Source organism: Calonectris borealis, chromosome 3 (genome assembly GCF_964195595.1).
Source record: "Calonectris borealis chromosome 3, bCalBor7.hap1.2, whole genome shotgun sequence".
NCBI classification, from domain to species: Eukaryota; Metazoa; Chordata; class Aves; order Procellariiformes; family Procellariidae; genus Calonectris; species Calonectris borealis.
In genome coordinates, this window is record NC_134314.1 from 68,295,151 (window position 1) to 68,319,134 (window position 23,984).

General features: G+C 41.1%; 2 protein-coding genes across 21 annotated transcripts in view; both read left to right on the forward strand.

The window, feature by feature from the left end:
- PEX3 (peroxisomal biogenesis factor 3) overlaps nt 1-23,984 on the forward strand; it is a 261,856-nt gene that overhangs the window by 120,765 nt on the left and 117,107 nt on the right. The window lies entirely within an intron of this gene.
- AIG1 (androgen induced 1) overlaps nt 1-23,984 on the forward strand; it is a 129,847-nt gene that overhangs the window by 51,636 nt on the left and 54,227 nt on the right. For 2 of the 20 annotated variants that reach the window (XR_012673010.1, XR_012673013.1), the window contains 2 exons: nt 4,877-5,009; nt 7,584-7,673. The exons of 11 other annotated variants lie outside the window; for them this stretch is intronic. Coding sequence is in view for 4 of the 9 variants with exons in the window: in XM_075145986.1 (XP_075002087.1) it covers nt 7,584-7,641; nt 7,829-7,887 (117 nt within the window). In the remaining 5 variants the exon portion in view is untranslated. 7 more of the 20 variants (XR_012673012.1, XR_012673014.1, XM_075145986.1 and 4 more) reach the window with 7 other exon arrangements.

Below are 23,984 nucleotides of genomic sequence, written 5' to 3' on the forward strand. Positions count from 1 at the left end.
AAGGAAAGTAAAATACAGAGATAGAAATTACTTACTGGGGAGTTTAATGGCTTTGGAGGTCAGAAACAAAGAATTGTATTCATATAAAAACTCTAGAGGAGAGGTCAGGGAAGGGGGAAAGGGAATATGCTCTGCCTCTGTGGAGGTGGAAAATTGATTATTGTGTGGGTTCTGTGCCCCTACAATCTGTACGAGCTCTTCCAGGTTTGTACTCTATTTTTTTTATGCTGCTTTTGGGAAACAAAGGTGTTCCTAGAAAGACATACCCTCTGTCCTTGTATTCAAGAGAATGCACAAAAACTGGGACAAATAGCAGATGAAGACAAGTTATGGAGAGGAAGGAGCCTGTCCAAGTGATACATCTCTACTTATTTCACAAGTTGGCTGTCTTTTCTTATTGCTGGCTGCTCAGCTGAAAAGCTCAGCCCACCGGAGAGTGGTACGGAGTCCCTCCGGCCATCCCTCCAATTGTTCTTCCTGGCAGCCTTGTCTTAGGTCCAGTGGCCTTGGATTGTTTGTTCCTTTTTTTTCTCGTGGAAAGCTTTTTTCTTTGATGATTCGACAAGTAGAAAAATAGAAAAGCCGTGCAAAGATCAAAATTCATAGTAACCTGACATATGAAGATTGGAAGGTCCAAAACTGGTGAGTTTTTTGACAAACCCATCTCTCCATCATTAGTTGGGTCGGTTGCTGCACAGTGCTCGCTCTGATGTACAAACAAGGAGATGTCCTTTCTTTCAGCAAAGTGTTTCAATCGAGCTTATTGCCCTAAAAATCCTTTTCAGAAATGACTCATTTGAAACAGTGCATTCTTCTTGAGGATGCTTTCCTAATACAGCAAAATCCTGTGTATGGGCTATTTTTGTATAAGGTACTGCACCTTGGTAATGCCTCATGCTTATGTCTAGAAGATACCCTTTTCTCAGATTTGTTTCTAAATCCAATTTAAGGCTTTCAAGGATATTCCAACTCAAGCGCTCTTCTTAAACTATCTATAATATTTTTGTATGTTAGGGGTGAATAAAATCTTCAGTGCTCCAGGAAGGAGTTCCCATTTGTTACATAACTTGCAAAGTTTTCTGATAAAAATCAGGGAAAAAATGTAATTTAATTTCTAACAGAATCCCAATACTAGATGGCTATTATTTAAACATCTATCTGATGGAAAGAATAGCAATTGACGCTTGTTGCCTGGGGACTCAGAATATTTGCAAAACCTGTGAAAATAATGTTGTTGGATTTGTACACTTCTTGCATGCTCATGCTGCAGTTACGTGGCTCCGTCTGGTATCTCTCCTCATTATCTGCCAGTTCCACCACTGAAGCATGAATACAGTAGTACCAATTATCCCCCCGCTCTGGGGAGAAAAACAGCAGCAGCTTAAAAGATTTTTTTGATTTTCTATTACTTATGTGAAGGGCTTGGAAATTGGTCGCGTGTCAAAACCTATGATAGCATAGTACCTGAAAACTGAGAGAGGCTGCTAGGTAAAAAAGACCAAATTATCTGAGTGGCATCCTCTGGGAGCATTAGGAAAACCCCTTTACCTAATACAGTAACAGCACAGCAGTTTTTGTGAAGTAGGAAGCTGGCCTTAACCACGTCACGAATCTGCCGGAGGAGACTCGTCGGGGTAAGGTGAAGACAGCTTTCTAACTGAACACAGGTGCCGCATGTTTCTGATTATTTGCTGTTTTCTAGAGAAAACACACACACAAGGCTCCTCCTGGTACAAACGAGCCCAATGCATAGTAATGAGGGACCTTTTCTAAAATATCTTTGAGTACGTAGTATCAGCTAAACATGCGAGCCCTATTCTAGACATGAGCATTGCAAATGAAAAGTCTGACAGCTGAAATCCCCAGATGAGATCTTTTTCTGAAGTTTTGCCTTCTTCTGTTGACAAGGTCGCGTAACTCGGTCTGTTAGCACAGAGGATGAGAGCATGTAGTGTCAACACCAAGTCACGGGACTGACTACCAAAGGAGGGGAGAAGGGAAGAGAGTCAGAGAGAGAGCACAAAAAAGGAGGTTAGGGAAAGATAGTTGGATGAGAGCAAAAGACAGGCGGGAGGAAAGAGATGAATCAAAAAGTCAGCTGATGCTGTTCCAACTCCTACCTAAAAAAAAGAAAAGAAAAAAAAACAAAACAGATGAGGCAAGTGAACAAAAAAGGAGCCACAGAATAATGTAGACAAGCTGGAAGAGACTCAAAATGCTAAAGAGGACCTGGGGGAGGAGAAGGATGAGGAAAGGGGAAGCAAGGAAATAAGGAAAAGTAAGAAAGAGGAAGTGAAGAGTATGTTTTCTTACCATATCTTTCCATCGCTTCGCTGGGAAAACTTCCCTGAGATCTATCAATTAGAGGAGTTGAGAGCAAGGAGATGGCTTATTGATGCTGCTGTGAGAGGAGGAGAATTGCTTCTGTTGCTGTTGGACGTAGGTTTACAGGGCAGGTGAAGTAATATTTACACAGTGACATGCCAGGAGCTTCAAAACCTTGTAAAATGTTTAGGATGAAAACCACCTGCAACCATGCAACAGTACAAGGCCTGTGTTCATGTAAATTGTATCTGTGTGATATCTGTAGAATGGCATTCGTGTCTTTGCATCTCTGTCCATATTTTTATCTGACAATGCTGTACATTATTTTGACTGTCTGTTTGACCCTCAAAACTTCAGTCCTGCTATCCAAAAAAAGCCTGTTCAGAGTGTGCCCTATTTTTTCATATCAGCTGTGAAGTGTGAGTTGCATTGCGTATTAAAACAGATGCGCCGTTAGCTGAGGGTTGCAGGCATGCTGGAAGATCACATATTTGAAGCACCAGAGGTAAGGTGGCATACTGTCTGTATTTCAAACCGCCGGGCTTTAACAGACAAAGCTAGGTGTAACTCTGGAAGTAATAATTATGGTAATAGTAATAATACTGATAATAAAAGCTCAAAGCCCGATTTTCAGCTGAAGTTGCTCATACAAATATTTGGTAAAGCGATTACTATGGGCACAAAACAAATGACGAAAGAAAAGCCCCAAAAGACCATACAAAGGGAGCCTTAGACTTTCTGCCTTTCTCTGGGCGTGGAGTACGTACTGAGCTGTGTTTTCCTAGAAGCAGGGTTTGGCCCTGGATTGCTAGGTCTGTTTGTTAAACCAGCAGCAGTGTGGGATGGAAATGCATTTGGTTCATTCCCATAATTCTGACAATATTAGGAACGCCGGTTTTGTTTTAACATTCACTTTCTGTGCAGCTTATATTGACTTGCTGTAGTCACTGCTGGAGCCGCGCACAACTCTTTCATAGGGCTTAAGCTGGTACATTTCTCTGGTGCCACTACATGATTTGTCAGATGCGTGGTTTGCAGGTTATGAATGTAAATAAATGTTCAACTTTAAAATCAGTGCAAAATGCATTAATAACTGGTACGCATTTTTGATAAAAATCTATTGCCCTCCTCTCAGTTAAAATCAGACATTTGTTTTATCTTTTGACATAATAGATTTCTGTTTTTTCCTGAGTTTTTTCCCCAGAGAACATAGGCAGATAGTAGAATCAAACAGTAAGTGTTATATTATTATGATTAATGATGAGTATATTCAAGCAGTGTCTTCTATCAAGAAAAGAGAACATTTCACTGGAAAAAAATAATGTATGGGGGGAGGATTGCTTATGAGGTTTAATATGTCAGCTGCCAGCTACAGGTTGTGTACTCTAAAGCACCTCATATGCAAGTCATCCTAGAAGCAATCACTACAAAAAGCTTTGTCTCTTCAGCAGGCCATGCAAACACAGGGAAGGGTGCAAATATCTCTTTGAAGGTATAGTAGTTTAATATGCATTTATTGTCTATCTTTATGTATTTAAGGGACTACGCTTTGCCTTATGAGGACAGTAAAATGCAGTGTTATGTATGCTTGGACATGCTGGTTACCATTCATTAGCACTTACTCAGATAAGAATTAGAATGTACATGCAATAAAAGTGAGATTGTATTATATTGTACCCACTTTACTAAACTGTGCTGTTAGTATTCACACATGTGGCAAATATGACTTAATCATACCACAAATATTTTGCAGCATTCCATGGTATCTCATTTATTTGTTTAATTTGCCGCTATAGCAACTGGATTCCATCCTTTCAGATTCTTTTTTTCACAGACCTATGATCTACTTGGTTGAAGCTTGGCAGACAGCTTTTCCTTCAATTGAAGGCATATGCACTAACTCAGTGACCAGATTTTTACCTATTTATCATTGTTGGAAAGTGGGTTATTTCACATGGATACAATACCAGAAGAATCAGCAGACCTGGTGAAGGGAGTCTGAGCCCAAAAGCTTATATGCTTTTTCCAGCCCTTGAAGTTGGTGGAATAAAAAACATTACTTCTCCCTGTATCCCGAGATCATTATTGCTACAGGAACACTAATACAAGGAAATATTTTGACATTGGTTTTGTAACAAATTACCACTTTTTAAAAGTAACTTTTTTCTTTGTTAATTGCTGTCTTTTTACATGTCTTTGTATTTGGAAACAGACATCATTTCTGCAGAAATCATTTCGTATTCAGATGATTAATGTGTTGAAGTAGTGCCACAACAGTAATGTTTTATACATGCTGGTCGGTAGAAATCAAGGATTTGGGGACAACCTTGGGAATTACTTTTGCTCATGGTGGGCTATGAGCTTTGACATAACCTGATGTCTGCCCTGCTGTTCAGTTCAATCCCCATATTTTTACTTTCCCATATAGATACAAATAAATAAAAACAGTGTACATTTTTAGTAACTCCTCAAATACAAGAGACTCAAATTCAGGATGTAGCATGAAGGATGATTTTGACAGACGTGTAAGCCATTGCCGTTTATCATGCAGGTCTACAATTACTGCTTTTACCTTTGGACATTCACCTAAAGCACTGAAGTCCCAGCCTGGTGCCCTACTCAGGAAAAGCCATCACCTTTCAGAGGTGTCTGTTTTTCTCAGAGAGACCGTAAGGATGACTAAGGTGACTCTTTTCCTCCCTCTGACACCCCAGTAATCTGAGCAGGAAAAAGCTCCAACCATGGAGAAATAGCATGGGGCGTGGAGGTGTCTCAAAATGGCAGAGGGCAGACCAATGGCCAATATATGCTCTTACATCTTCGTTGCAGTATTAACTGGTATGCTTTAACTCTTCACAGCTTGCTTACTCTTCAAAACAAGTAACACTGCATATTTGAAGTGCTATTTAAACTCTGTTTTTAAATTTCCATTTTATTCCTAGTTCTGCCACTGTTTTACTGAGTAATCTGAGAGAAATTATGTAATGTTTGATCAAAAGCATTTTTTATAAGTCTTAATTAGCTAATGTCTGCATTTTGTGAGGCTTTGTAACGTTAGTTAGAAAAACAGTGCTGGCTGTTACTGGGTTTATAGCACTCTGCCTGATTCTGGTTATGAAGTGTCCCAGGCAGGGCAGCTACTGTGCCAAACCAGACTGCGTGCGCTTGCACTCTGCTCTTTACCATGCTGGGGGCTTGCCGGTTGCTCAGAGGTATTCCCCTCCTTTCATGTGCCTCAGCGTCCCAGTCATTCAGTTGCAATGAAGAGGCGAATTGCCTTTTGCAAATTACTTTGAGGTTCACGGATGCAAATGCAACTAAGAGTTAGAGTTGGTATTGTCGTCCATTCTGCTGCAGAACAGAAGTGACCTCTGCTTCAAATAATAACATTACTTATGGTTATATACTAAATTTAGTGCTCCTGGTATCTCATAAAATACTCTAGGCTGACATAGAGCACGCTATAGAAAGTTCAAATATACCTAGAAAGGAAATTCTTCTTTATCAAAAATGGCTGTAATATTCAAATCACATCCTTAAGTTTGTTTCCCACAGGAAGCAATTTTATTTGCATCGTGGGGCTTTTAGCTTTTTATTCTGTTACTTTGAGCTTTACCAGCTTTCTGTAAACCCTATGTGCAGAGTTCCAACTTGCTGAGTCACTGCCATCCACATTTTTGTGGCTTCTTTTGCACATACAGTATGTAATGTAGAATTTTTTTATGAACTATTTATGGGAAAGATGAAATATGTATGTCGGTCTACTGAACTTTGTATTTTAAGGCACTTTTTAAAACAAAGAAATGGGAAATGATATCATTTTATATAAAGGAAACATCCATTAAAGATGTCTTTTTACTACCACACAGATGTACTGATGTTTCCATTAACAAACAAAATTGCGTTGGTTGCAAGTTGTTTAAAAATGCATACAGCTGCAAATCATTTTAGGAGGTGAATATTTGTATTCTTAGGTCAGAGACTAAGGTGGATGGCATTTTGGTCTTTGCTCCTGAAGCAGCAGAATGAAAGATGAAAAAGAAGAGGGAATTTGAAGGAGAAAGAAATGCATGTGTCAGAAGCTAAGAGAAAAAGTGATAGCCTTAGAGGTTGTTAAGGGGGAGAAGACAGCAAGCAAAGTAGAGGAAACCAAATACTGAAATAAAGAGGTGATAATAGTAGTCAGCTGGAGAGAGCCATAGAACGTGGAGGTGATAATTGTGTGTACTGTACGTCACTGAGAAAAAGCTTGAAAGGGAAGTTTAAAGTACCCAGTGTGTATAGAAAATGTGACCCTTCATTTAATCTAGACCAACATGCAGAAATTTGGCTTCATTTGGTTTCTCGTGACCATTGTGCAGGATCACTGTTTGCAGAGCGATTTTCTTTTTCTAACATTTTTGTGTATGCCGAAGTCAGAAGAGTGTCCTGCTTTGTACACTCATTGCCTCTAATAACCCCAGAGTTTGTGGGTCTTTAGATCTCACAGTTGTTTGCCCGAGCACTATGCTACTGTGCCTCCCACAGTTTTATTCTCCATGACATCAGTTTGGTAGGATTACTATATATAGTATATATATAATAATATATATGTAGTATGTGTGTGTATATATAGTGTGTATATATAGTATATAGTATCGTGTGTGTGTATATATACGCTATATATAGTATACGTATAGGTATATATATAGGAATACATAATATATATATTACTATTCATACATTAATAACAATATTGGTACCTAGTACCATTTTGAAGAACATCTCCTATAATTTTATTTAAGCTAAGCACTGTTGATGCAGATACGAAATCTTTAGTCCCCAAATTTCTTTCAGCCTAAATGAGCAGGACAGGTAAAGACTGGCAGAAAAGAGTTGCTATTTTCCGCATGTTACAGAGGAGAAACTAAAATACGGAATTTGTGGTTTGCCTGAGGCTACAGGCAGTTTGTTAAAGATTGAACTGCGAAGTGAATCTGTGTTTGCTTCATTAGCCAGTGCTTTTATTAAGAAATGATCTTCTCTCTCCAAACTAGGCAAAGACGACAAATTCACAGCGAATGAACGAGCGCTCACTTGAGTTTCAAGCTCATGCTCTATCGGAAGGAAGAAGTGACTCAATTTTTGAATAGAGACATGTTGCTCTAAGTCCTGCTTCACTTAGTTACAATAGGCGTTTCATTATTTTTGTTTTGTTTATATCACTGGAAGCACAGGTTCATCTCACTAACTGCTTTTGTGTTTATGTTTTCTTTTAGTATAGCAACTACTGTCAACTTACTCCAAATAATTTGATTTTGGGCGTACCTTTTCTCGGTAAGGAGAAAAATCCCTTAGGTTTCCATTCCTTCTCTGATGATGATTGATTTGAGAAGAGAAACTCTGACATGTAAACAAGGATGATTTAAGAAGGATGAACTTGGAAATTTAAAAGATGTCAAAGGAGAAAAGGTCCCTCTCATCTGCCCTGTCATTTGGAATTGTTTTTTCTTTTGTTGTCCAGGAATGCTGTTGGGACCAAAGAGTGGGGTGTTACCACTAGTGGAAATCAAGGAAAGCTGAGAGTTTTGCTTGCAGGTTTTTTTAAGATCTTTCAAAAGCCTCTTTTACGGAGCCAAAACTATTTCAAAAGCCTTGTCAAAAGTTGCAATTGCAGGTATATGGCAAGAGGAAATAAAAATACCCTTAAGACAGAAAATAGCTTGTGCAAAAGTGTGTCACTGACAGTAAAGTATAAGTAGTGGCCATGAAGAGTTATATTTCGATTATTTTGACTGAGGTAGTAAGATGTGTGTTTACTAGACAAAAAATTACACCAGAATGCGCAGTGGCACGATGTAGAGGCCTGCATCCACTTTGGGAAGTACCTTTCTTCAGGCAAGAATTCAGTGTTTACCAGCCATGTCTCAAATCTGAACTCTACAGCTTAACTGGCAATAATACAAATATTCACAGCTGTATAAAAAATGTTATTTAGTTCACAACAGTAGCCATGGTTACCTGCATACTTTCATTGCCTTATTCATGTGTAATTCTTTTTTTTTCTGGAAATACCATTACCATGTAATATAATACTGCACAGCCTCTTGGTAAGTTTTACAGTGTGAGGAAGAACATTTTGCAGTGAACCTGAAAGCGTATTATATCAAATTGGCTTGTACATGGAAGATCCCACCTATACATTGATAGGCAGAGAAGGGCGAGTCTGAACACTCTGTGACTGCAATTTCAAAATATAAATAGGAATATGTAAAATTCCTTGGCATTAAAAAGTCTCTGACAGTGTTTTAACTGCACAGTATTTAAATAGAACTAGACCCTGCTTGGTCCCTTCACAGGTGACACAGACCAGGCAGTTCCTGTCACTACATGTTAGAATAGCAAATTATTCTCGTTTAGTCTTGCAGGAAATGTGAGCCCCAGCAACCCCACAGAGTCCGAAGGGTAGAAAAGTGCTATAATTTTACTCCTCTCTCTCCTTACTTTTGTCTGTATAACTCAGTGCAGTCAATGCAGATGTGATGTATTGGAGAATCTAGGGGTTTTGTTATGTTTGTGGAAACCAGCCTCTTTAGCATTACTGGAGCAGAATTCCCCACCATATTCTAACCTTTGCTAAGAAAAGAAAATAGTACTTAATCTTTCCAGATATCTCAGATCACTTTGTAAACAAATGAATTAAACTTTACAGGAGTATTAAAGACAGTTTACTTAGGCTTATATATTCTTTTTTTAATTGAGAGGTGTGGCATTCATTCTGAAGGAATAAAATCACCTATCTCAGTTTAAATTAACAACAGCAGCAAAAGGAATAAAGGATATTTGCTTCTTTAATCTGGCAAATTTATCTGAACTCTTTTAGTATAAGGTTCGTTACAGCTGTTACTACTGCTGTAGAGAAAAATTACTGGACTAAATATAAAAATTGTATTTAAAGGTCGTGTTCCTTGGCATTTTCATGTAAACAGTGAAATCCAGGAATTTTATAGGTATTGCATAGAGATTGAACTGAATTTCTAAAATGGAATTTAAAAATTACTGATGTAACCTTATGAAACCTTGTTGAAAGCATGATAGCGTTTTAATATACTATCCAGACCTGTTTTCAATGCGTCTCCCACAGAAAGAAGGAAGATGGCATTAAGATGAAAATTTCTATAGCGAAGCCGGCTGTTACCACAGTCTGGCTTCTGTTACTGCCGTAGCGCTGCCAGCTTGGAGCTATTTATAGGCATTAGCATATATCTATCCATGCATGCAGATCTACTGTTCTCTTCAGAAGGAGTTGTGTTCCTGAAGAAGTTGGTCTGAGGTTTCAAGCTTTATTCTTCCTTTCAGAGGCCAGTTTCTTCAGCTGTCCTTATTACCAATTAGCAGGAATTTGGCAGGCGGTTTCTCCCTGCCAGAGCTCTTGCATCAGCTTTCCTGCATTGGCCTACAAGCTGGAAGGCTCAGTTGCGATGGTTTCAAAATCTTCAAAAATATTTTCCTACAGTACAGGACTCTCTCCATCATCTTATGGTTTTCATGTCTTTTCCTCCTTTTCTTAAGTGAGAATGATATACAAAACTCTTCAAAAATGATATTCAGTTCCATTATCTCAGAGCTACAACTTGTCTCAGTTAAAAAAAAAAAAGGTCCCTCTTTGTCAGGGATCACAGGCAAACCTTTGGTTTTCTTCTGGCTGCAACAGAGTGTATAGGTGCTGTGCATGATTTGTAGCAGAAATAAAACCTGTTCTCTTTCATTTTCCTGAGTACCTGATGATGAATGCTGGGCAATAAACCCTTTCCCCAAGAGCCAGTCCTTGCTTGGGGCAAAGGTATTGTTTAAGTTTGCCGTGCCACAGCACAGCGGGAGCCTCATGTGGTCTGCAGCATTCTCTTAACACTTCATGCCTACATACACCCATCCATAAATTAGATACAAGCCAGCCAAGCGCAGCCTTTCCACGTCCTGCACTACACCACCTTTATCCACAACATAAATCCTGAAATGAGATATACTCACTGGCAGAGTCTGAGTGAGAGCGTGCTCCCCTGACATCGTAGCAGCAGCAGCAGTAGCAGCAAACCTCAGGCTGCAGCCTTGGGGCGCGTTGTGTCTTCTGCCACCTCACGCAACACAATGATGTAGCGCTGTGGGCAGCAAAAAGTTCTGGTAGCTGGTAAATTTGCAGCGATGGGCTCAAAACTAAATTAAATTGAGAAAGTAAGATAACGGAACAAGTATTTGACTAATATGAACCATCATCTCTTTCATTCTCACAGTCTCTAAATGTGAGATTAGATTATTGTTCTGAAGATTATTCTAAAGACTATTTCTCTGCCACACAGCTTAGGCACATTGGTGATCTTATGGGGGAGGGTTTCTCCTGCTTGAATAAAGTGGAAAGCATTTTGCAACTATTAAATTGGTCCTTTTCCCTGCTAGTGGTGATTTTTTAACAAATATCTTTACAATATCTTGGTTTCTTTAGTTACTTGTGGTAATTTACTTTGGAAGAGCATTTAACTTACCCTTCTTGCTTTTGCCTAAGAGTAGCTTGAATGTTAAACAAAGATATTTCTGCAGAAGCGTTTTTGCACCAAATAAGGCTTTGATAAATTCATAACTGGCCACCTTCTGGAAAGGTAGTAGATTTTACTATCCAAGACTTGGGTAATTTTTCCTCCTTTAAGTTAGCAACTTAAAACCATTTTCCCAGCTCCACTCAGTGCTCCCTTCTGCTTTATTTATCTGGTTTCTTCTTTTATGCAGTTGCAAAAAATACATATACATGTATGTATCTTTTTCCCTCCTGCAGTGTTTTGTCCCTTGAAGATTTGAAGCAATGCGTTCCGTTTCTGCTAATATAATTCTTTCCATGGCAGCAAATTATGACTTTGCAAAAACAGAGGTTGCTGTAAGCTGTTGGTATCCAAGGAGAAGTCGCAGCCTCACAGCATCAAGTTGAGGTTTAGCTGGGACTTCCGCCACTCATATGTACTTAAGCTCTCCTAAACAGAGGAGATGTCATGCTTAAATTATTTTCAGCTTTTGACCTTCTCCGTTCTGAACTTCCAACCACTAAAACATGAGGTTTCCCTAGTATTTATTTCAGAGGACAGGTCAAGGTGAAATGTCAGTGTGAAGAGGAAGGGAGAATAAAGTACCCCATACAGTATTGTTTTGGTATCCAGTGTCCAGTTAATACAAATAAATCAGTTTTACTAGAATTTGTTGGAGTGTTTTTGCTGCTAAAACTCAGACCACATGGGAAACAGTTAACAATTTCCAGATGTGAAACGGAAAGGACCATCAGCAGCACAGAAAAATTATATTTTTCTCAGTGAGGAGGGCTACTGCAGCTGGGATTCACGGAGATGCAAAGAGAAGGCAGCTGCTCTGAGAGCATGAGAGAGTCAACAGTCTTCTTCCTCTTGCTATGTTCATGGCAGGGCATTTACCAAACCTGATGTCCTATAGATGTGCAGGGAAGGAGCTGATGAGCTACCCAGAGATAACCAAGCTGAGCTGTCTAGCACACACCCCGAGACAGGGATCGATGTTTACCAGTTGTAAGTGCTTGAGGAAATGCCACATGGGGTGGCATTTATTTTATAAATACATAGGCCCCACGTTGGGCGCCCAAAAGGACTGTCGTGGTTTAACCCCAGCCGGCAACTAAGCACCAGCCGGGCACTCACTTACTCCCCCCCGGTGGGATGGGGGGGAGCGAAATTCATGGATTGAGTTAAAGACAGTTTAATAAGTAAAACAAAAGCCGCGCACACAAGCAAAGCAAAACAAGGAATTGATTCCCTACTTCCCATCGGCAGGCAGGTGTTCAGCCATCTCCAGGACAGCAGGGCTCCATCAGGCGTAACGGTTACTTGGGAAGACAAACGCCATCACTCTGAACATCCCCCGCTTCCTCCTTCTTCCCCCAGCTTTATGTGCTGAGCATGACGTCATATGGTATGGGATATCCCTTTGGTCAGTTGGGGTCAGCTGTCCCGGCTGTGTCCCCTCCCAACTTCTTGTGCCCCCCCAGCCTCCTCGCTGGTGGGGTGGGGTGAGAAGCAGAAAAGACTCTCTGTAAGCACTGCTCAGCAGTAACTAAAGCGTCCCTGTTTTCAGCATAAATCTAAACCATAGCCCCATACTAGCTACTATGAAGAAAATTAACTCTATCCCAGCCAAAACCAGCACATCCTCCACCCCTTATTTCATACTATTTACGTCATGGTCAGGTCTTACACTATCGAATATCACATTAATCACCACCACTTTTCCTGTCCTTTGATATATACACACAGATACCATTCCCTTAGTCTATGGGCCATCCCTATAAAATGTGCATTGAGTTCATTTAGTCCATGAGTTTGGGTTCCATCTGTCATAACAGTCCTTCAGGGCGGGAAAGATGGTGTGTGGTGTTGGATTGTTGCATGCTGAAGCCAGTTCTGGTTCCATTATTGCCGCCTTTTGCTCAGTTTCATCAAAGTTCGTTCTTCATTAATCTAGGTGATTCTTACTGTAGTGCCATTGATATGGCATATAGCCACCACAGAAGTGATGACAGACAGGACTATGTAGCAATTAACATCATACAATTTAATTCATTGGCTATTCTCAGCCAAATTCAAATCCCCTTGAGGTACACATCGGACTTCCCCATCCTCCCACATCACCCACCAAGTGCATCCAGGTCCTTGAGCAAAAGCAATCCCAGGAATGGGTTCATCTTTGCCTGAGACAGGAATAACTCAGGGACTTTATCCCCTTCTGCAGTACGTAAAAGTTTTGACTGGGTAGGGCCAGCGTGATTGGCAGATCCCCTAGTGTTGACTAACCAGGTGGCCTTTGCTAAATGTGTATCCCAATGTTTGAACGTCCCAGCACCCATTGCTCTCAGCGTAGTCTTTAGCAGTCCATTGTATCGTTTGATTTTCCCAGAGGCTCCGTGCATCCTTGGCATAGACTATCCCAGGAGCGGGTATTTCAAGGACCCAAAAGGGTACCGGTGGGCTTTTGGTATAGCTGCCCTGGAGACGGAGGAAATTAAACAGCTGTCCACCTTGCCTGGTCTCTCGGAGGACCCTTCTGTTGTGGGGTTGCGGAGGGTTGAAGAACAACGGGTACCAATTGCTACCACAACAGTGCACCGGCGGCAATACCGCACCAACCGAGACTCCCTGATCCCCATCCATGAGCTGATTCGTCGACTGGAGAGCCAAGGAGTGATCAGCAAGACTCGCTCACCCTTTAACAGTCCCACATGGCCAGTGCGAAAGTCCAATGGAGAGTGGAGACTAAGAGTGGACTATTGTGGCCTGAACGAAGTCACTGAGTGCTGCCGTGCCGGACGTGCTAGAACTGCAATACGAACTGGAGTCAAAGGCAGCCAAGTGGTACGCCACCATTGACATCGCCGATGCGTTCTTCTCCATCCCTTTGGCGGCAGAGGGCAGGCCACAGTTTGCTTTCATTTGAGGGGCGTCCAATAGACCTGGAACCGACTGCCCCAGGGGTGGAAACACAGCCCTACCATTTGCCATGGGCTGGTCCAGAGTGCAGCACAGAAAACAGCAGCGATGCCCTGGCCATCTGCCAGCCCAGGCGCATCGCCATTGCTGTTACCAAAATGTTCCCAGGCACGCAGAGTAAGATGATAAGCAGTAGCGCAGTACAGCAAGCAACAAAAGCAAAAAGCAGCCACTAATGAGCACTAGACTAATATACAGTAAGGCAAGTAAGCCCCGTGGCAAGCACAGAAGCCTGCCAATTAATAGCTAAACAGCAATAACAGCTATAAATTCGATCTAGCACATTCCAATCAAACCTGTCGTTATCTCAAACCCTTCGAGTCCCACATTGGGCACCAAAAAGACTAATTTGGAATATGCATCCTCCAAAACCCCACAAAACCTAAGATAGCTTGTGTTTCCTTTTTGCTAGCTGGTGGAGACATGGCTGTTATTTTGTTGATCACATCCATTGAGCTCTGATGACATCCATCTTGCCATTTTATTCCTAAAAACTGGATCTATGCAGGTCTTCTGTGCTGCTGTACTGGAACAGGGTGAGGCTCCGGAACACCTGCAGTACATTGATGACATCATTGTGTAAGGCGACACAGCAGAAGTAGTTTTTGAGAAAGAGAATAGTCCAAATCCCTCTGAAAGCCGGTTTTGCCATAAAACAAAGTAAGGTCAAGGGGCCTGGACCTGGGGTGCCACCTTTGTTGGGGTGCCACCTGGCATTTACATTAGCTGTGTGTTGAGTGAAGCCTTGTGGGACTGAAATGAACTCGGAATCTTCTTTCCTTTCTTTTGCAAGTCTATCCACAGGGAAGCCTTGGATGGCATTTGGCACTGTCTCACTTTTCATGTCTTTATCAAACTCTGGCCACATAGAGGCTCTAGGGAAACTAGATGCTGGGACAAGGAGTGGGTTGGAATCTTTCCGCTTGCCAGATACTCTGTGACTAAGTGCATTTCTTTCATCATAACCTCTTCCACCTTACTGATTGAGAAACTGGGTAATGATGATACACAGATCCCTCTTCAGAAAATTTTATGGACCTGTTGACTTGTTAGGAGCATCTGTGTGGCTAAATGAGATGTACTGCTTTTAAAAGCCTGATGTTTAGTTGCACTGGTCGCTACACAAGTTCAGGGAAAATGAATGGGCATAAAAGTATGACCACCACCAAATAGCCTGAGGTGCAGTACAGAAAGTTGTATTTAGAACATACTATTATAGACATGTTGTCAGGGAGTATTCCTGTTGCACGATGTTCTGAAAACATCTCTGTTTGCCTCAAGGGAATACCCGTCTGCCCTTCTTATGATCCATGGGAAAAAAAGCCCTTGTGGTAAAGGCAAATGGAGAGTTTCCAATGTCTAATATCCATCCTGTTTTTGTTCCTAGCACAGCAACTCAAGTGATGTGTTCGTGAGAATCATACTGGTGCACGATAGAGAGGGAAGAAGGAGAGTTTTCAACTTTTAAGGTCCTATGATTACAGAAAAACTTAACTTTAAGGGCATTCTTATCATCCTAAATGTTTCTGTTTTGCAATTAATATGCTTTTTGAAATGTTTACCAGGTTTTATAGTTTATATGCGGTAGCTGCAATACGGCTTAAATCCCATCGCCAGTGCCTCTTTCCAAATACTCTGCCCATTCAGCAGGGCATTATTCTTTCAAGGAACTGTCCACCCACAGAATCGAATGACACAGGATGCTTTCAGGAGTTATTCTCTGGAATAAGTCGTATGTGCTGGTACTGCTCATGCACCAGTCCTTATTGAGTATTTCTTTATGTGATCTCAGTGAAATATGTAGATACGTCCTACACTGGTGCCAGTAGTTTTGGGCTCTTCACGAGGTGTCAGTGGTCTTGAGGGTAAGCCTGCAAGCGTTAACATATGAATGGTCAGGATTAAAAAGAGCAGAGGCTCAGAAATATGCAAGTTTTGGAATGTTGCCTTGGTAGTTTAATCCTTAGGGCCTCAGTTTTAAGCTCTTCTTCACATCATGAAGGATTGGAAAACCTTTTTTATTGAATAAAAGGCGAGATTATCAACTAATCATGTAAACTGAGGATCTGATGCCTTAAAAAGGGGGGGGTGTCAGCCATTCCTGGAAGAGACTGTGTCTCAGTAAGTACAGCCTGCTACAAAGGAGTTTTTGCTTGAAAGGTTAGCTTATGTTTACTGGTTTTACCTTTGTCTTTCTTATTTTTATTGAGTTCTCTGTATAATACGAACTACTCTTCTGCTGCTGCTTACAAATTTTAAGATACTTTCAAAAGTGTTCATCTGTATTTATGTTTCTGGAGAAGTGGTTAATCCTTTCTGCCATATTAATTCCTTCCCAGCACCTACTATTTTGGGCCAGATTGTCTGAAGTGGAGTAAACGTCTACATTTCGCTTTTGGTTTGCACTTTTACTTTAATACTTCTTCACATCATTAATTCAGTCCTGTGGCATAAGCAATGATATTAGCACCATGCATTTTATTTGCCCTTCTTTGCACGTCCACTGCACATTCTTACCACCTTGTTCATTATTCTACTCTTCAGATGCTGAGCACAGGAACCACATCACTCCTTTTGCAGTTGGAATTGTTTTGGTTTGGTTCATGCTGAGAAAAAGAGACAGGTCACCGAGCAGGTGCTGAGAGTTTGATGGAAGGGAACGCAGGTTGTCCTTTCAGAGCATTTAAGCTCCAGCTGTGACCAGTGAGCATGTCTTGAGCCCTCATTCTTGCTCTGGAAGAAGACAATCCGTGATACAATTTGCCTCGGAGTACCATGTGCAGCAAGAGGACCTTATGCCCATCTACCCTGCGGTAGAGGTAGTCACCGTGGCCGGCTGCATCCTGGCACCGTGTGGTACACCACTTGTGCCAACACGCTGACTCAGTCCTGAAGACAGCGTGGCCGGGTTAGCACAGCACTGGGTCCTTGCCCCTCAGTCAGGCTTTTTCGATGGGGCTGAGGCAGCTGTACTACCACTGGCTCCAGCACAAGCACCGTGGGTGCTATCTCAGAAATCCCTGCACCCCGTTCCAAGACATGGCACAGACACGCCTCTTGTCTCCTTACCTCAAAACTGGGCTAGGGTGGCTGGCGTGCTGGGTATGGGTAGATGTCTTCGTATGGTATTTTGCAGACAGATGCAACTTTATTCTGTGTTGTGAGCTGTCCGGGCATCAGCCAGCACCAAGCCAGGAACAAGTTTATTAGGTTGGATTGTGCACCATGCTGACCACAGCTGCACGGCTCCCGGTTCATTATTGGCATGGATTCATCCAGACTCAGAAACAGAGTGAGTTCTCACCTACCGACAAAATACCACGCAGACAAACCCAGACATTCATGGCATTTAAGGTCTGAAAAGAATATTAGATCATTTTGTCTGACCTCCTGTTTAACACAGGCCATAACATTTCGCTTGCACCTGTAGTGAGCCCAGTAATTTTTGTTTCGCTGAAGTTTATCTTCCAGAAAGGCATTTGGTCATGATCTGAAGAGATAAACAACCTTCTGTTTTCCTTAGCAGCTTGCTCCTGTCATTATTCATTGTCACTGCTAATTCTTTTCCAAATTTCTAACTTCTCTGACTTCAGCTTGTTATGCTTTCCACTGCTATGTTAAAGAGCCCTTTATTCCTTGTTTTGTATCACTGTTTTCCATACGGGGAGAGATCTTGCGCGTGTCTCCTTTTGGATAAACTGATCAGGTTAAGACCCCTGAGAGTCTTCTCTCAGGAGATGCTCTGCAATCTCCCAGTAGCACTAGTGGCTCTTCTTGCCCCTGTTCCCATACCCTCTTTTAATGGGGGGCACCTGAGCTGTCAGCGTGCTGTGATCTGCATGGATCCACGGGTCTGGCATCCCCTCGCAGTTCATTTTGATCATCCCTAGCAAATCAGCACATACACAAGGTGAGTCGGTCACTACCTACCTTTCATGGAGCACAATGCTGTTTATTTTAGGAGGAAAGCCTGACAGAGAAAACACACTGTATATGATAAACGGTTTACATGCGGTTGACCTAGCTGACTAGCTGTAGCACGTCAGCCACTTAATGGTGCTATTAGAGACAGATGTGAGCTCGTCACTCATTAATGCTTTATTTCTGGATATGGTTACCTGGCCTTGGACTCATTTTAAAGCCCTCCCAATCCTTTATTCTTCTTGCATTCAAAGAAAGGTTTTCCTCAGGAAGGGCAGCAAAATCTGCAGGGTAGTTTACCTGACTGGAAGTTTGCATTAATTATTCCTCTTTTTTCCTGTGCAGCCTCAAATAAGCCAGTCTCTGTTTCTCTTTCTTTTTGATAGAATGATAGAGTTTACCAAAGATATATTGTATATACTCATAAATGCAGCACAGGTAGGGCTTTCCAAGGTCTCACATCTGACAGACCCAAACACACCACTACTATATAGACATGCAGCAGTCTGCATAGCCATTTTTCACCAGTTTTTCATATATCCATAGATTGTATTTACTCTTTATATCATTAATGGAGGCAAAAAAAATGGTAATGTTTCATTCTGCTTTTTTTGTTGTTGGGGTTTTTTTTTCATTATTTTGTACATCTTATTTTTATATATATTTCAAACATTTTAAATCTGGAATTCACAAAATAATTAATTCTGAGTTAGTTCGAACCTGAACTGCATCTTCTTATGGTACTTCACGGTTGCACTTGTGTTTCTCCAAACTGGTCAGTCTGAGAGGCGAAAAAACTGCGTTATGAGAGGCGTGGTCTAGCCAGAAGCTCAGTCCACAGCCAAGCACTGGTCCATTGGGTGCTTGAAAACTAAAATTACCCCAAGGTTACATTGTTCTGGAGAGCTGCTGGGAGAAGACAGAATGCCCCCAGTGCAGCTATGCTGAAGTAGCCTGATGGACCTTTTAGATTGTTCATGAGCATGGAAAAATTTTGTCAAATCAAAAATTACAAAATTTCAGTTATACCCAAACTATGTTTTCTGTCAGAAATTCATTCTGAAAGAAATTTTCTAACCCCAACATGCAACTTTGTGACTGTTTTAACTGTGATGCTTTTTCAGCCTCAGCTTTGGGGTTGTGTGAAGTACCTTGAGGTTTTATTTTGGTAGCATACTATAGAATCTCTTGGCAGCCTTTTATTGCTGTTTTAATTTACATAAGCACTTTTTACAGCATCTTACAGTTTCAAGGTAGTTCCTGAAGATAATGGGGAAGTACAGAAGGAATGATGTTAAATAAGCCAGTCACAGTAAATTGCTTACCACTCCATTTTGGGTGGAGTTTGTTTGTTAAATCCCAAATTGGGGAAAAGAAGGTTGGGGAGTCACTTCAGAATGTTGCCTGAATTTAAGCTGTGCTGGGAAGTTAATTTAGCTGCTTGTAAGCTTTTCAGGAGCTAGCATGAGAAAATCCAGCTATAAAGACAGTTTGGGAAATGAGTAAGTCTTCCACCTGCATGATGGTCTGCAGTTCAGCCTTACCACATTGGGCTCAGTGACCATGCAGGTGAACATGCATAGGTACACTTGTCCTGGGCTACATGCTTACAGCTTGCATATGTTCCCACGTGTTGCATCTCACACCAATTTGCAGTATGTGATTCTCATCCTTCTTGAGGATGTACCCAGAGCTAGGGTGCAGCTACGCCATTCTATTTGGATGAAGGTGTGGGTGGGTAGCTGAGGGCATTCATTAACCTAATAAATTTCCTCATTGACTCTTCATTAACCTTGGAAACCATTACCACTCTTGTTGGCTTTTCCTGCTTGTTACAGGCGAATCTTCCCTGCAGGCTTTACCTATCAAGTTATTTTACAAACAAACAATGCAGCTTCTCTCTGAAGAGAGATTTCTCCCCAGAGCTCTAGTAGCGAAGTCTAAACAAACAAGCAACTAAAAATGCTTTTAGTAAGTTAAAAAAAAAAAAAAAAAGGCCTGCTCACGAAGTTTAAAACTATCCCAGGTGTTGCTGTGGTTAAGTTACTGGCTGCCTCCTCGGCTTTGACATTGCAAGTCAAACAAGGAGGTCTCTCCCTGCTTACAGGAGAGATGAGCATCGTCTCTATTTTCTTTCATACTTTCCTAAGTTATTAGAAGGGAGGCTTCTTCTGTCTTGCCCTCCTTCCAAATATGCCTTTCTATGGAGGTCTGCAAATCCCAGCAGATCCTGGGATTACGTTTTCCAGGATTCCTTCTAGATGAGATCGAGCGAAGCCATGCCCTGCCCATGCCATGGTCCTCGCTCTGGGGCACTGCTGGCGCTCAGCAGCCTGGACTCCTTCCCAAACCACGGGCTGCCACCCGAGACCGCTTCCTCTTGCCTTTGTCCCGCAGCTCTGCTTTGTTTAAGACAACCTATGGAAAGGGATTTTCTGGCCTCTGGTACAACCCTGTTCTGTCTCAAAACACTGGTGCACACTTGCACAGCCTCTGAACTGGAACAAGGAAGACTGACAGACTCTCTGCTTCCCTCTAGAAGGAGGATCAGAAATGTCAGAGGTTTCTGTTTTTTCTTCAGCAGCCTCTTCAGAGCAATGCAGCCGGAGGGGATAGAGCTGGAATACGTGGAGTTTTCATAGCTCTTTTTTTCCAGTTTGCTCTTAACCAAAAATTTCCTGGTTATCTAAAGCCCCACCAGAACCACCGAAATTGTTATATTGTTTGCTTGCCTTTCCTTGTGTTGCTTTTGGATTGCAGTATGAACTGCAGCGTAACAGATGTGTGTTCCTTCTGTGCGTTCAGGTTTTTTTTCTTTATTTGAAAGTTCCTGATCTGACCTTGTAAAATCTAGGGCCTTTCAGAAAAGATGAATTAGAGCCTTTAGTTTCCAAAATCTCTCTCACACATAGACATCTGGGTACACACACCCATACTGATTACATTTTGTTTATAAAGAATTTGGTTTTTACAAAATGTTTCTTAATGCATTTTAAAGAGAAAATTAAATATAGTATATGGTGTCATACGAGTTATTAAATGTCTTCTTTAGTAGAACTTGGTGATTACTGGAAGTATGATTGGCAAATATAAAATGTGTTTGAACTTGAGAACATGGGCCTCTGGCAGACAAGAACATTGGCTATTTGGGCCTCAGCTCCCATATAGCATGAGTCAGGCGAAACTTGGCACTAGTTGTACTGTTTAGTCTTTAAACATTTTTTATAAGCCTCCCTTTCTCTCAGTGAGATTAGATCAGCCAGTGAGATGATATTCTGATCAGCATGGACTTGTGTTTGTTATTGCAGTAGTCTGTGGAAGATAATTTTGGAAACAATAATAAATTATACTCTGAAAGGAAAAAAATGATTAAAAATTTGTCAAATTTGCCTCCATAGACTTGTTCATTACAGTTCGCAAGATTAAGGGCAGAGAATAGCCATAGAAGTAAATTTTTTAAAAAGGCCACCCCACTGTTAACTTAATTTTGGTTTCTCATCCCTCCCAAATGCAATCTTCTAATAAAATCAATAGCATATCTAGATGAAAATGAAAGGTGTAGTCAAAGCTCGAATCACAACACTCCAGTCCTTCCAGATTACTAGGAGAAGGAGACCTGACTAGGTCTTTGGATGGAAGATGGGATGGCAATATGAAAAAGATAACTATAAATTAAATGTGAAGAAATACATAGTTCACAGGTGTTGGAGCTGTGGGCAAGTTTCTACACTGAGCTTCTGAAAGGTTCAACTTGTTTCCCAGAGAACAGAAGAGCAATGGAGGTGTTAGGCTCTCCTAAGGCCCTCCTGTATCTTTTCTGCACCATATGCTGAAAAGACTTGTGCAGTGATTTGTGTTCCCTAAATCAGTGATTTACACAGGGTACCTACTGGCTGAGTGCGGTGTGAAGTTCCAGTCATGCTGTGAGATATACCTCTACTTTGGTATACATTATGCTTAAGGGTAGCCATATAGCTGTCCTCATGGAGCTTGTGCTAGAGGGATCTTTTCTCCAGTTGCTTCTAGCACCGCTTTTTACCGCTTAATTCCTTTTCACATAGTATAAAAGCACAAAAATAGAAGTAAGGACATCTTCTATACTGTCTTCCTTTTGGTGAAGTTAAGAAAGCTTCATTAGTTCTCTTGGATTGTTCTTGAAATAAAGTTCAAGTTACTTTTTTTCCTCAGAGAGGCCAAATACACGTCATTCAAAATGCTAGATAATGGACATAACAAGGAAAAGCTTAGAAAATGTGCACAAATTTGGTTCTTGTCTATGAAAGGTATTTAATTAATATTGTGTCTTTATCCTTCCCATGCTGTGAACATACTCTGCCAACCCTGCAAAACATATTACTATTTAATTTTGTCATTTGATGTAACTTCTTTTTCTGATATATGCAATGAAATCTTACCCCTTTGACATCAGGGCCAGTTAGGCCATTCCTTTCAGTGCACTGAGGAATTTATCCAATGGTTTGCTTTTTAAGAAGCACATTCACAGATTTAAAAATACATATAATTAAACTTTTCTAAGCAAAATTTTAAAATGTTTTTCTCAAGTTGTATTGAACTGCTCTTTGATATTTGTCTGTCTTATTAAGCTCTTTCCTCATCATATGTCATCTTCTGTGCTGTCAAGATGTGGTATGAATTTCTTCACGGCAGTAAACAAAATTGCAGAAACTTGCTTTCAGTCACAGGGCTTAAAAAAGTACTGCAGTCTGAATTGCCAGATACCCCAAAAATGGTGTATTTCTTCTAAGCAAGTGACTTGAACATGCACGTGCTGAAAAAGTTGATGTCTGCCGGTTTCAGAAATGTGGCAGAACTGAAGGGATAGGAGTGCACGTACACAGCTGACACTGAGTGTAGGTAGTGAGCATACATGCGCTGTGCATTCCTCTAGGCCAGGTGCCAAACAGAGTAGATCAGAGGACGGGGTCTGTATAGTTAATCCTGTGTGGTTTATACCTAATTTCCTGATTCTGTTACCTGCTGTATTCTCACTCAGTCACTGACTCTGTCCCTTCATTCACTTAACCTCAGTCGAGTTTTACAGTTGGTAAACACATGGAACACCTAATGGAGACAGGCTACTGAGGAAAGCAATACCTTTTATTTTTTGTTGAAACAATGACTTTTATTTGGACAGTTACAAATAAATACATGTAAGTGGGCTATAATTTTTAACATATGTAAGTAAATTCATTCCTTGATCCAGCAGAAAGATGAAAAGATAAACCATGACAGAGAAAACGTGTGTTGTTATACTAATGTAATTTCTAATTTTGGATTACAGACTGAAAGAAAATAATTAGAAACACACGCATAAATGGCTTAGGAGATTAGTGATGTTTCTTCTTGATACTACAGTTTTGACACAAAAGGAAAGGACTTTGGCTGTTGAAATGCCGAGAAGATTTGCACCTGTAATCTCACCGAAATACTGCCTGCACACCAGAAAGAGGCAATGGCAGTTTTTAATGTTATGTCCCTTCTTCTCTGATGATATATGAGCTAATACGGTTCCTCAAGACTAACAAATAATTAAAATTTAAGAAGTAGTTGCAAAATTGCCACACCTCTTGTTATCAGCTGTGGCACCAGTAGAGTTTTCCGGTGAGTGCAACAGTGGCTCAAACAGCTGGATAGGCGCAATATTACATGGGTCGGCAGAAGGCCACTGAGGAAGTTACAGGGTATGAAAGACTTTCTGATACTGAAGTAGGTGGAAATGAGATCCTTACCTGTTTCTCCTCAGGCAAACTTTCTTTACATTCAGGAACCGACATTGACGTTTGCCTGAGAGAACACTGAGTAAAAATAACAGATGATAAAGGCCACCTGGATTTGGTCAATTGTGTATGTAAAAAGTAACATGTCCTGTTGTGTGGTGGTCCCGAATTCCACCAGCTGAGAGAAGGTAAATGGCCCCGTGGGAGGGACTGGACCTCCCTGAGTGGGCAAAGTTAGGTTGACAGTAGGTGTAAATATGGGTTGAAAATGGGGCTGGACCTTGAAAGGAGACTGCAGGTTTAATGCCTTGCCCCATCTCTATTGTGGTGTTTGCTTATATAAGGAAATCATCATCTTAAAAGAGCTTTTTTTCACACCTGCTTCAGCAGTCCTTAAAAGAACAGCCGGAGATCCTTGTGCCACCTCATGCCTGTTCTTCAACACGCAGGAATTTTCCAAAATGTGTCC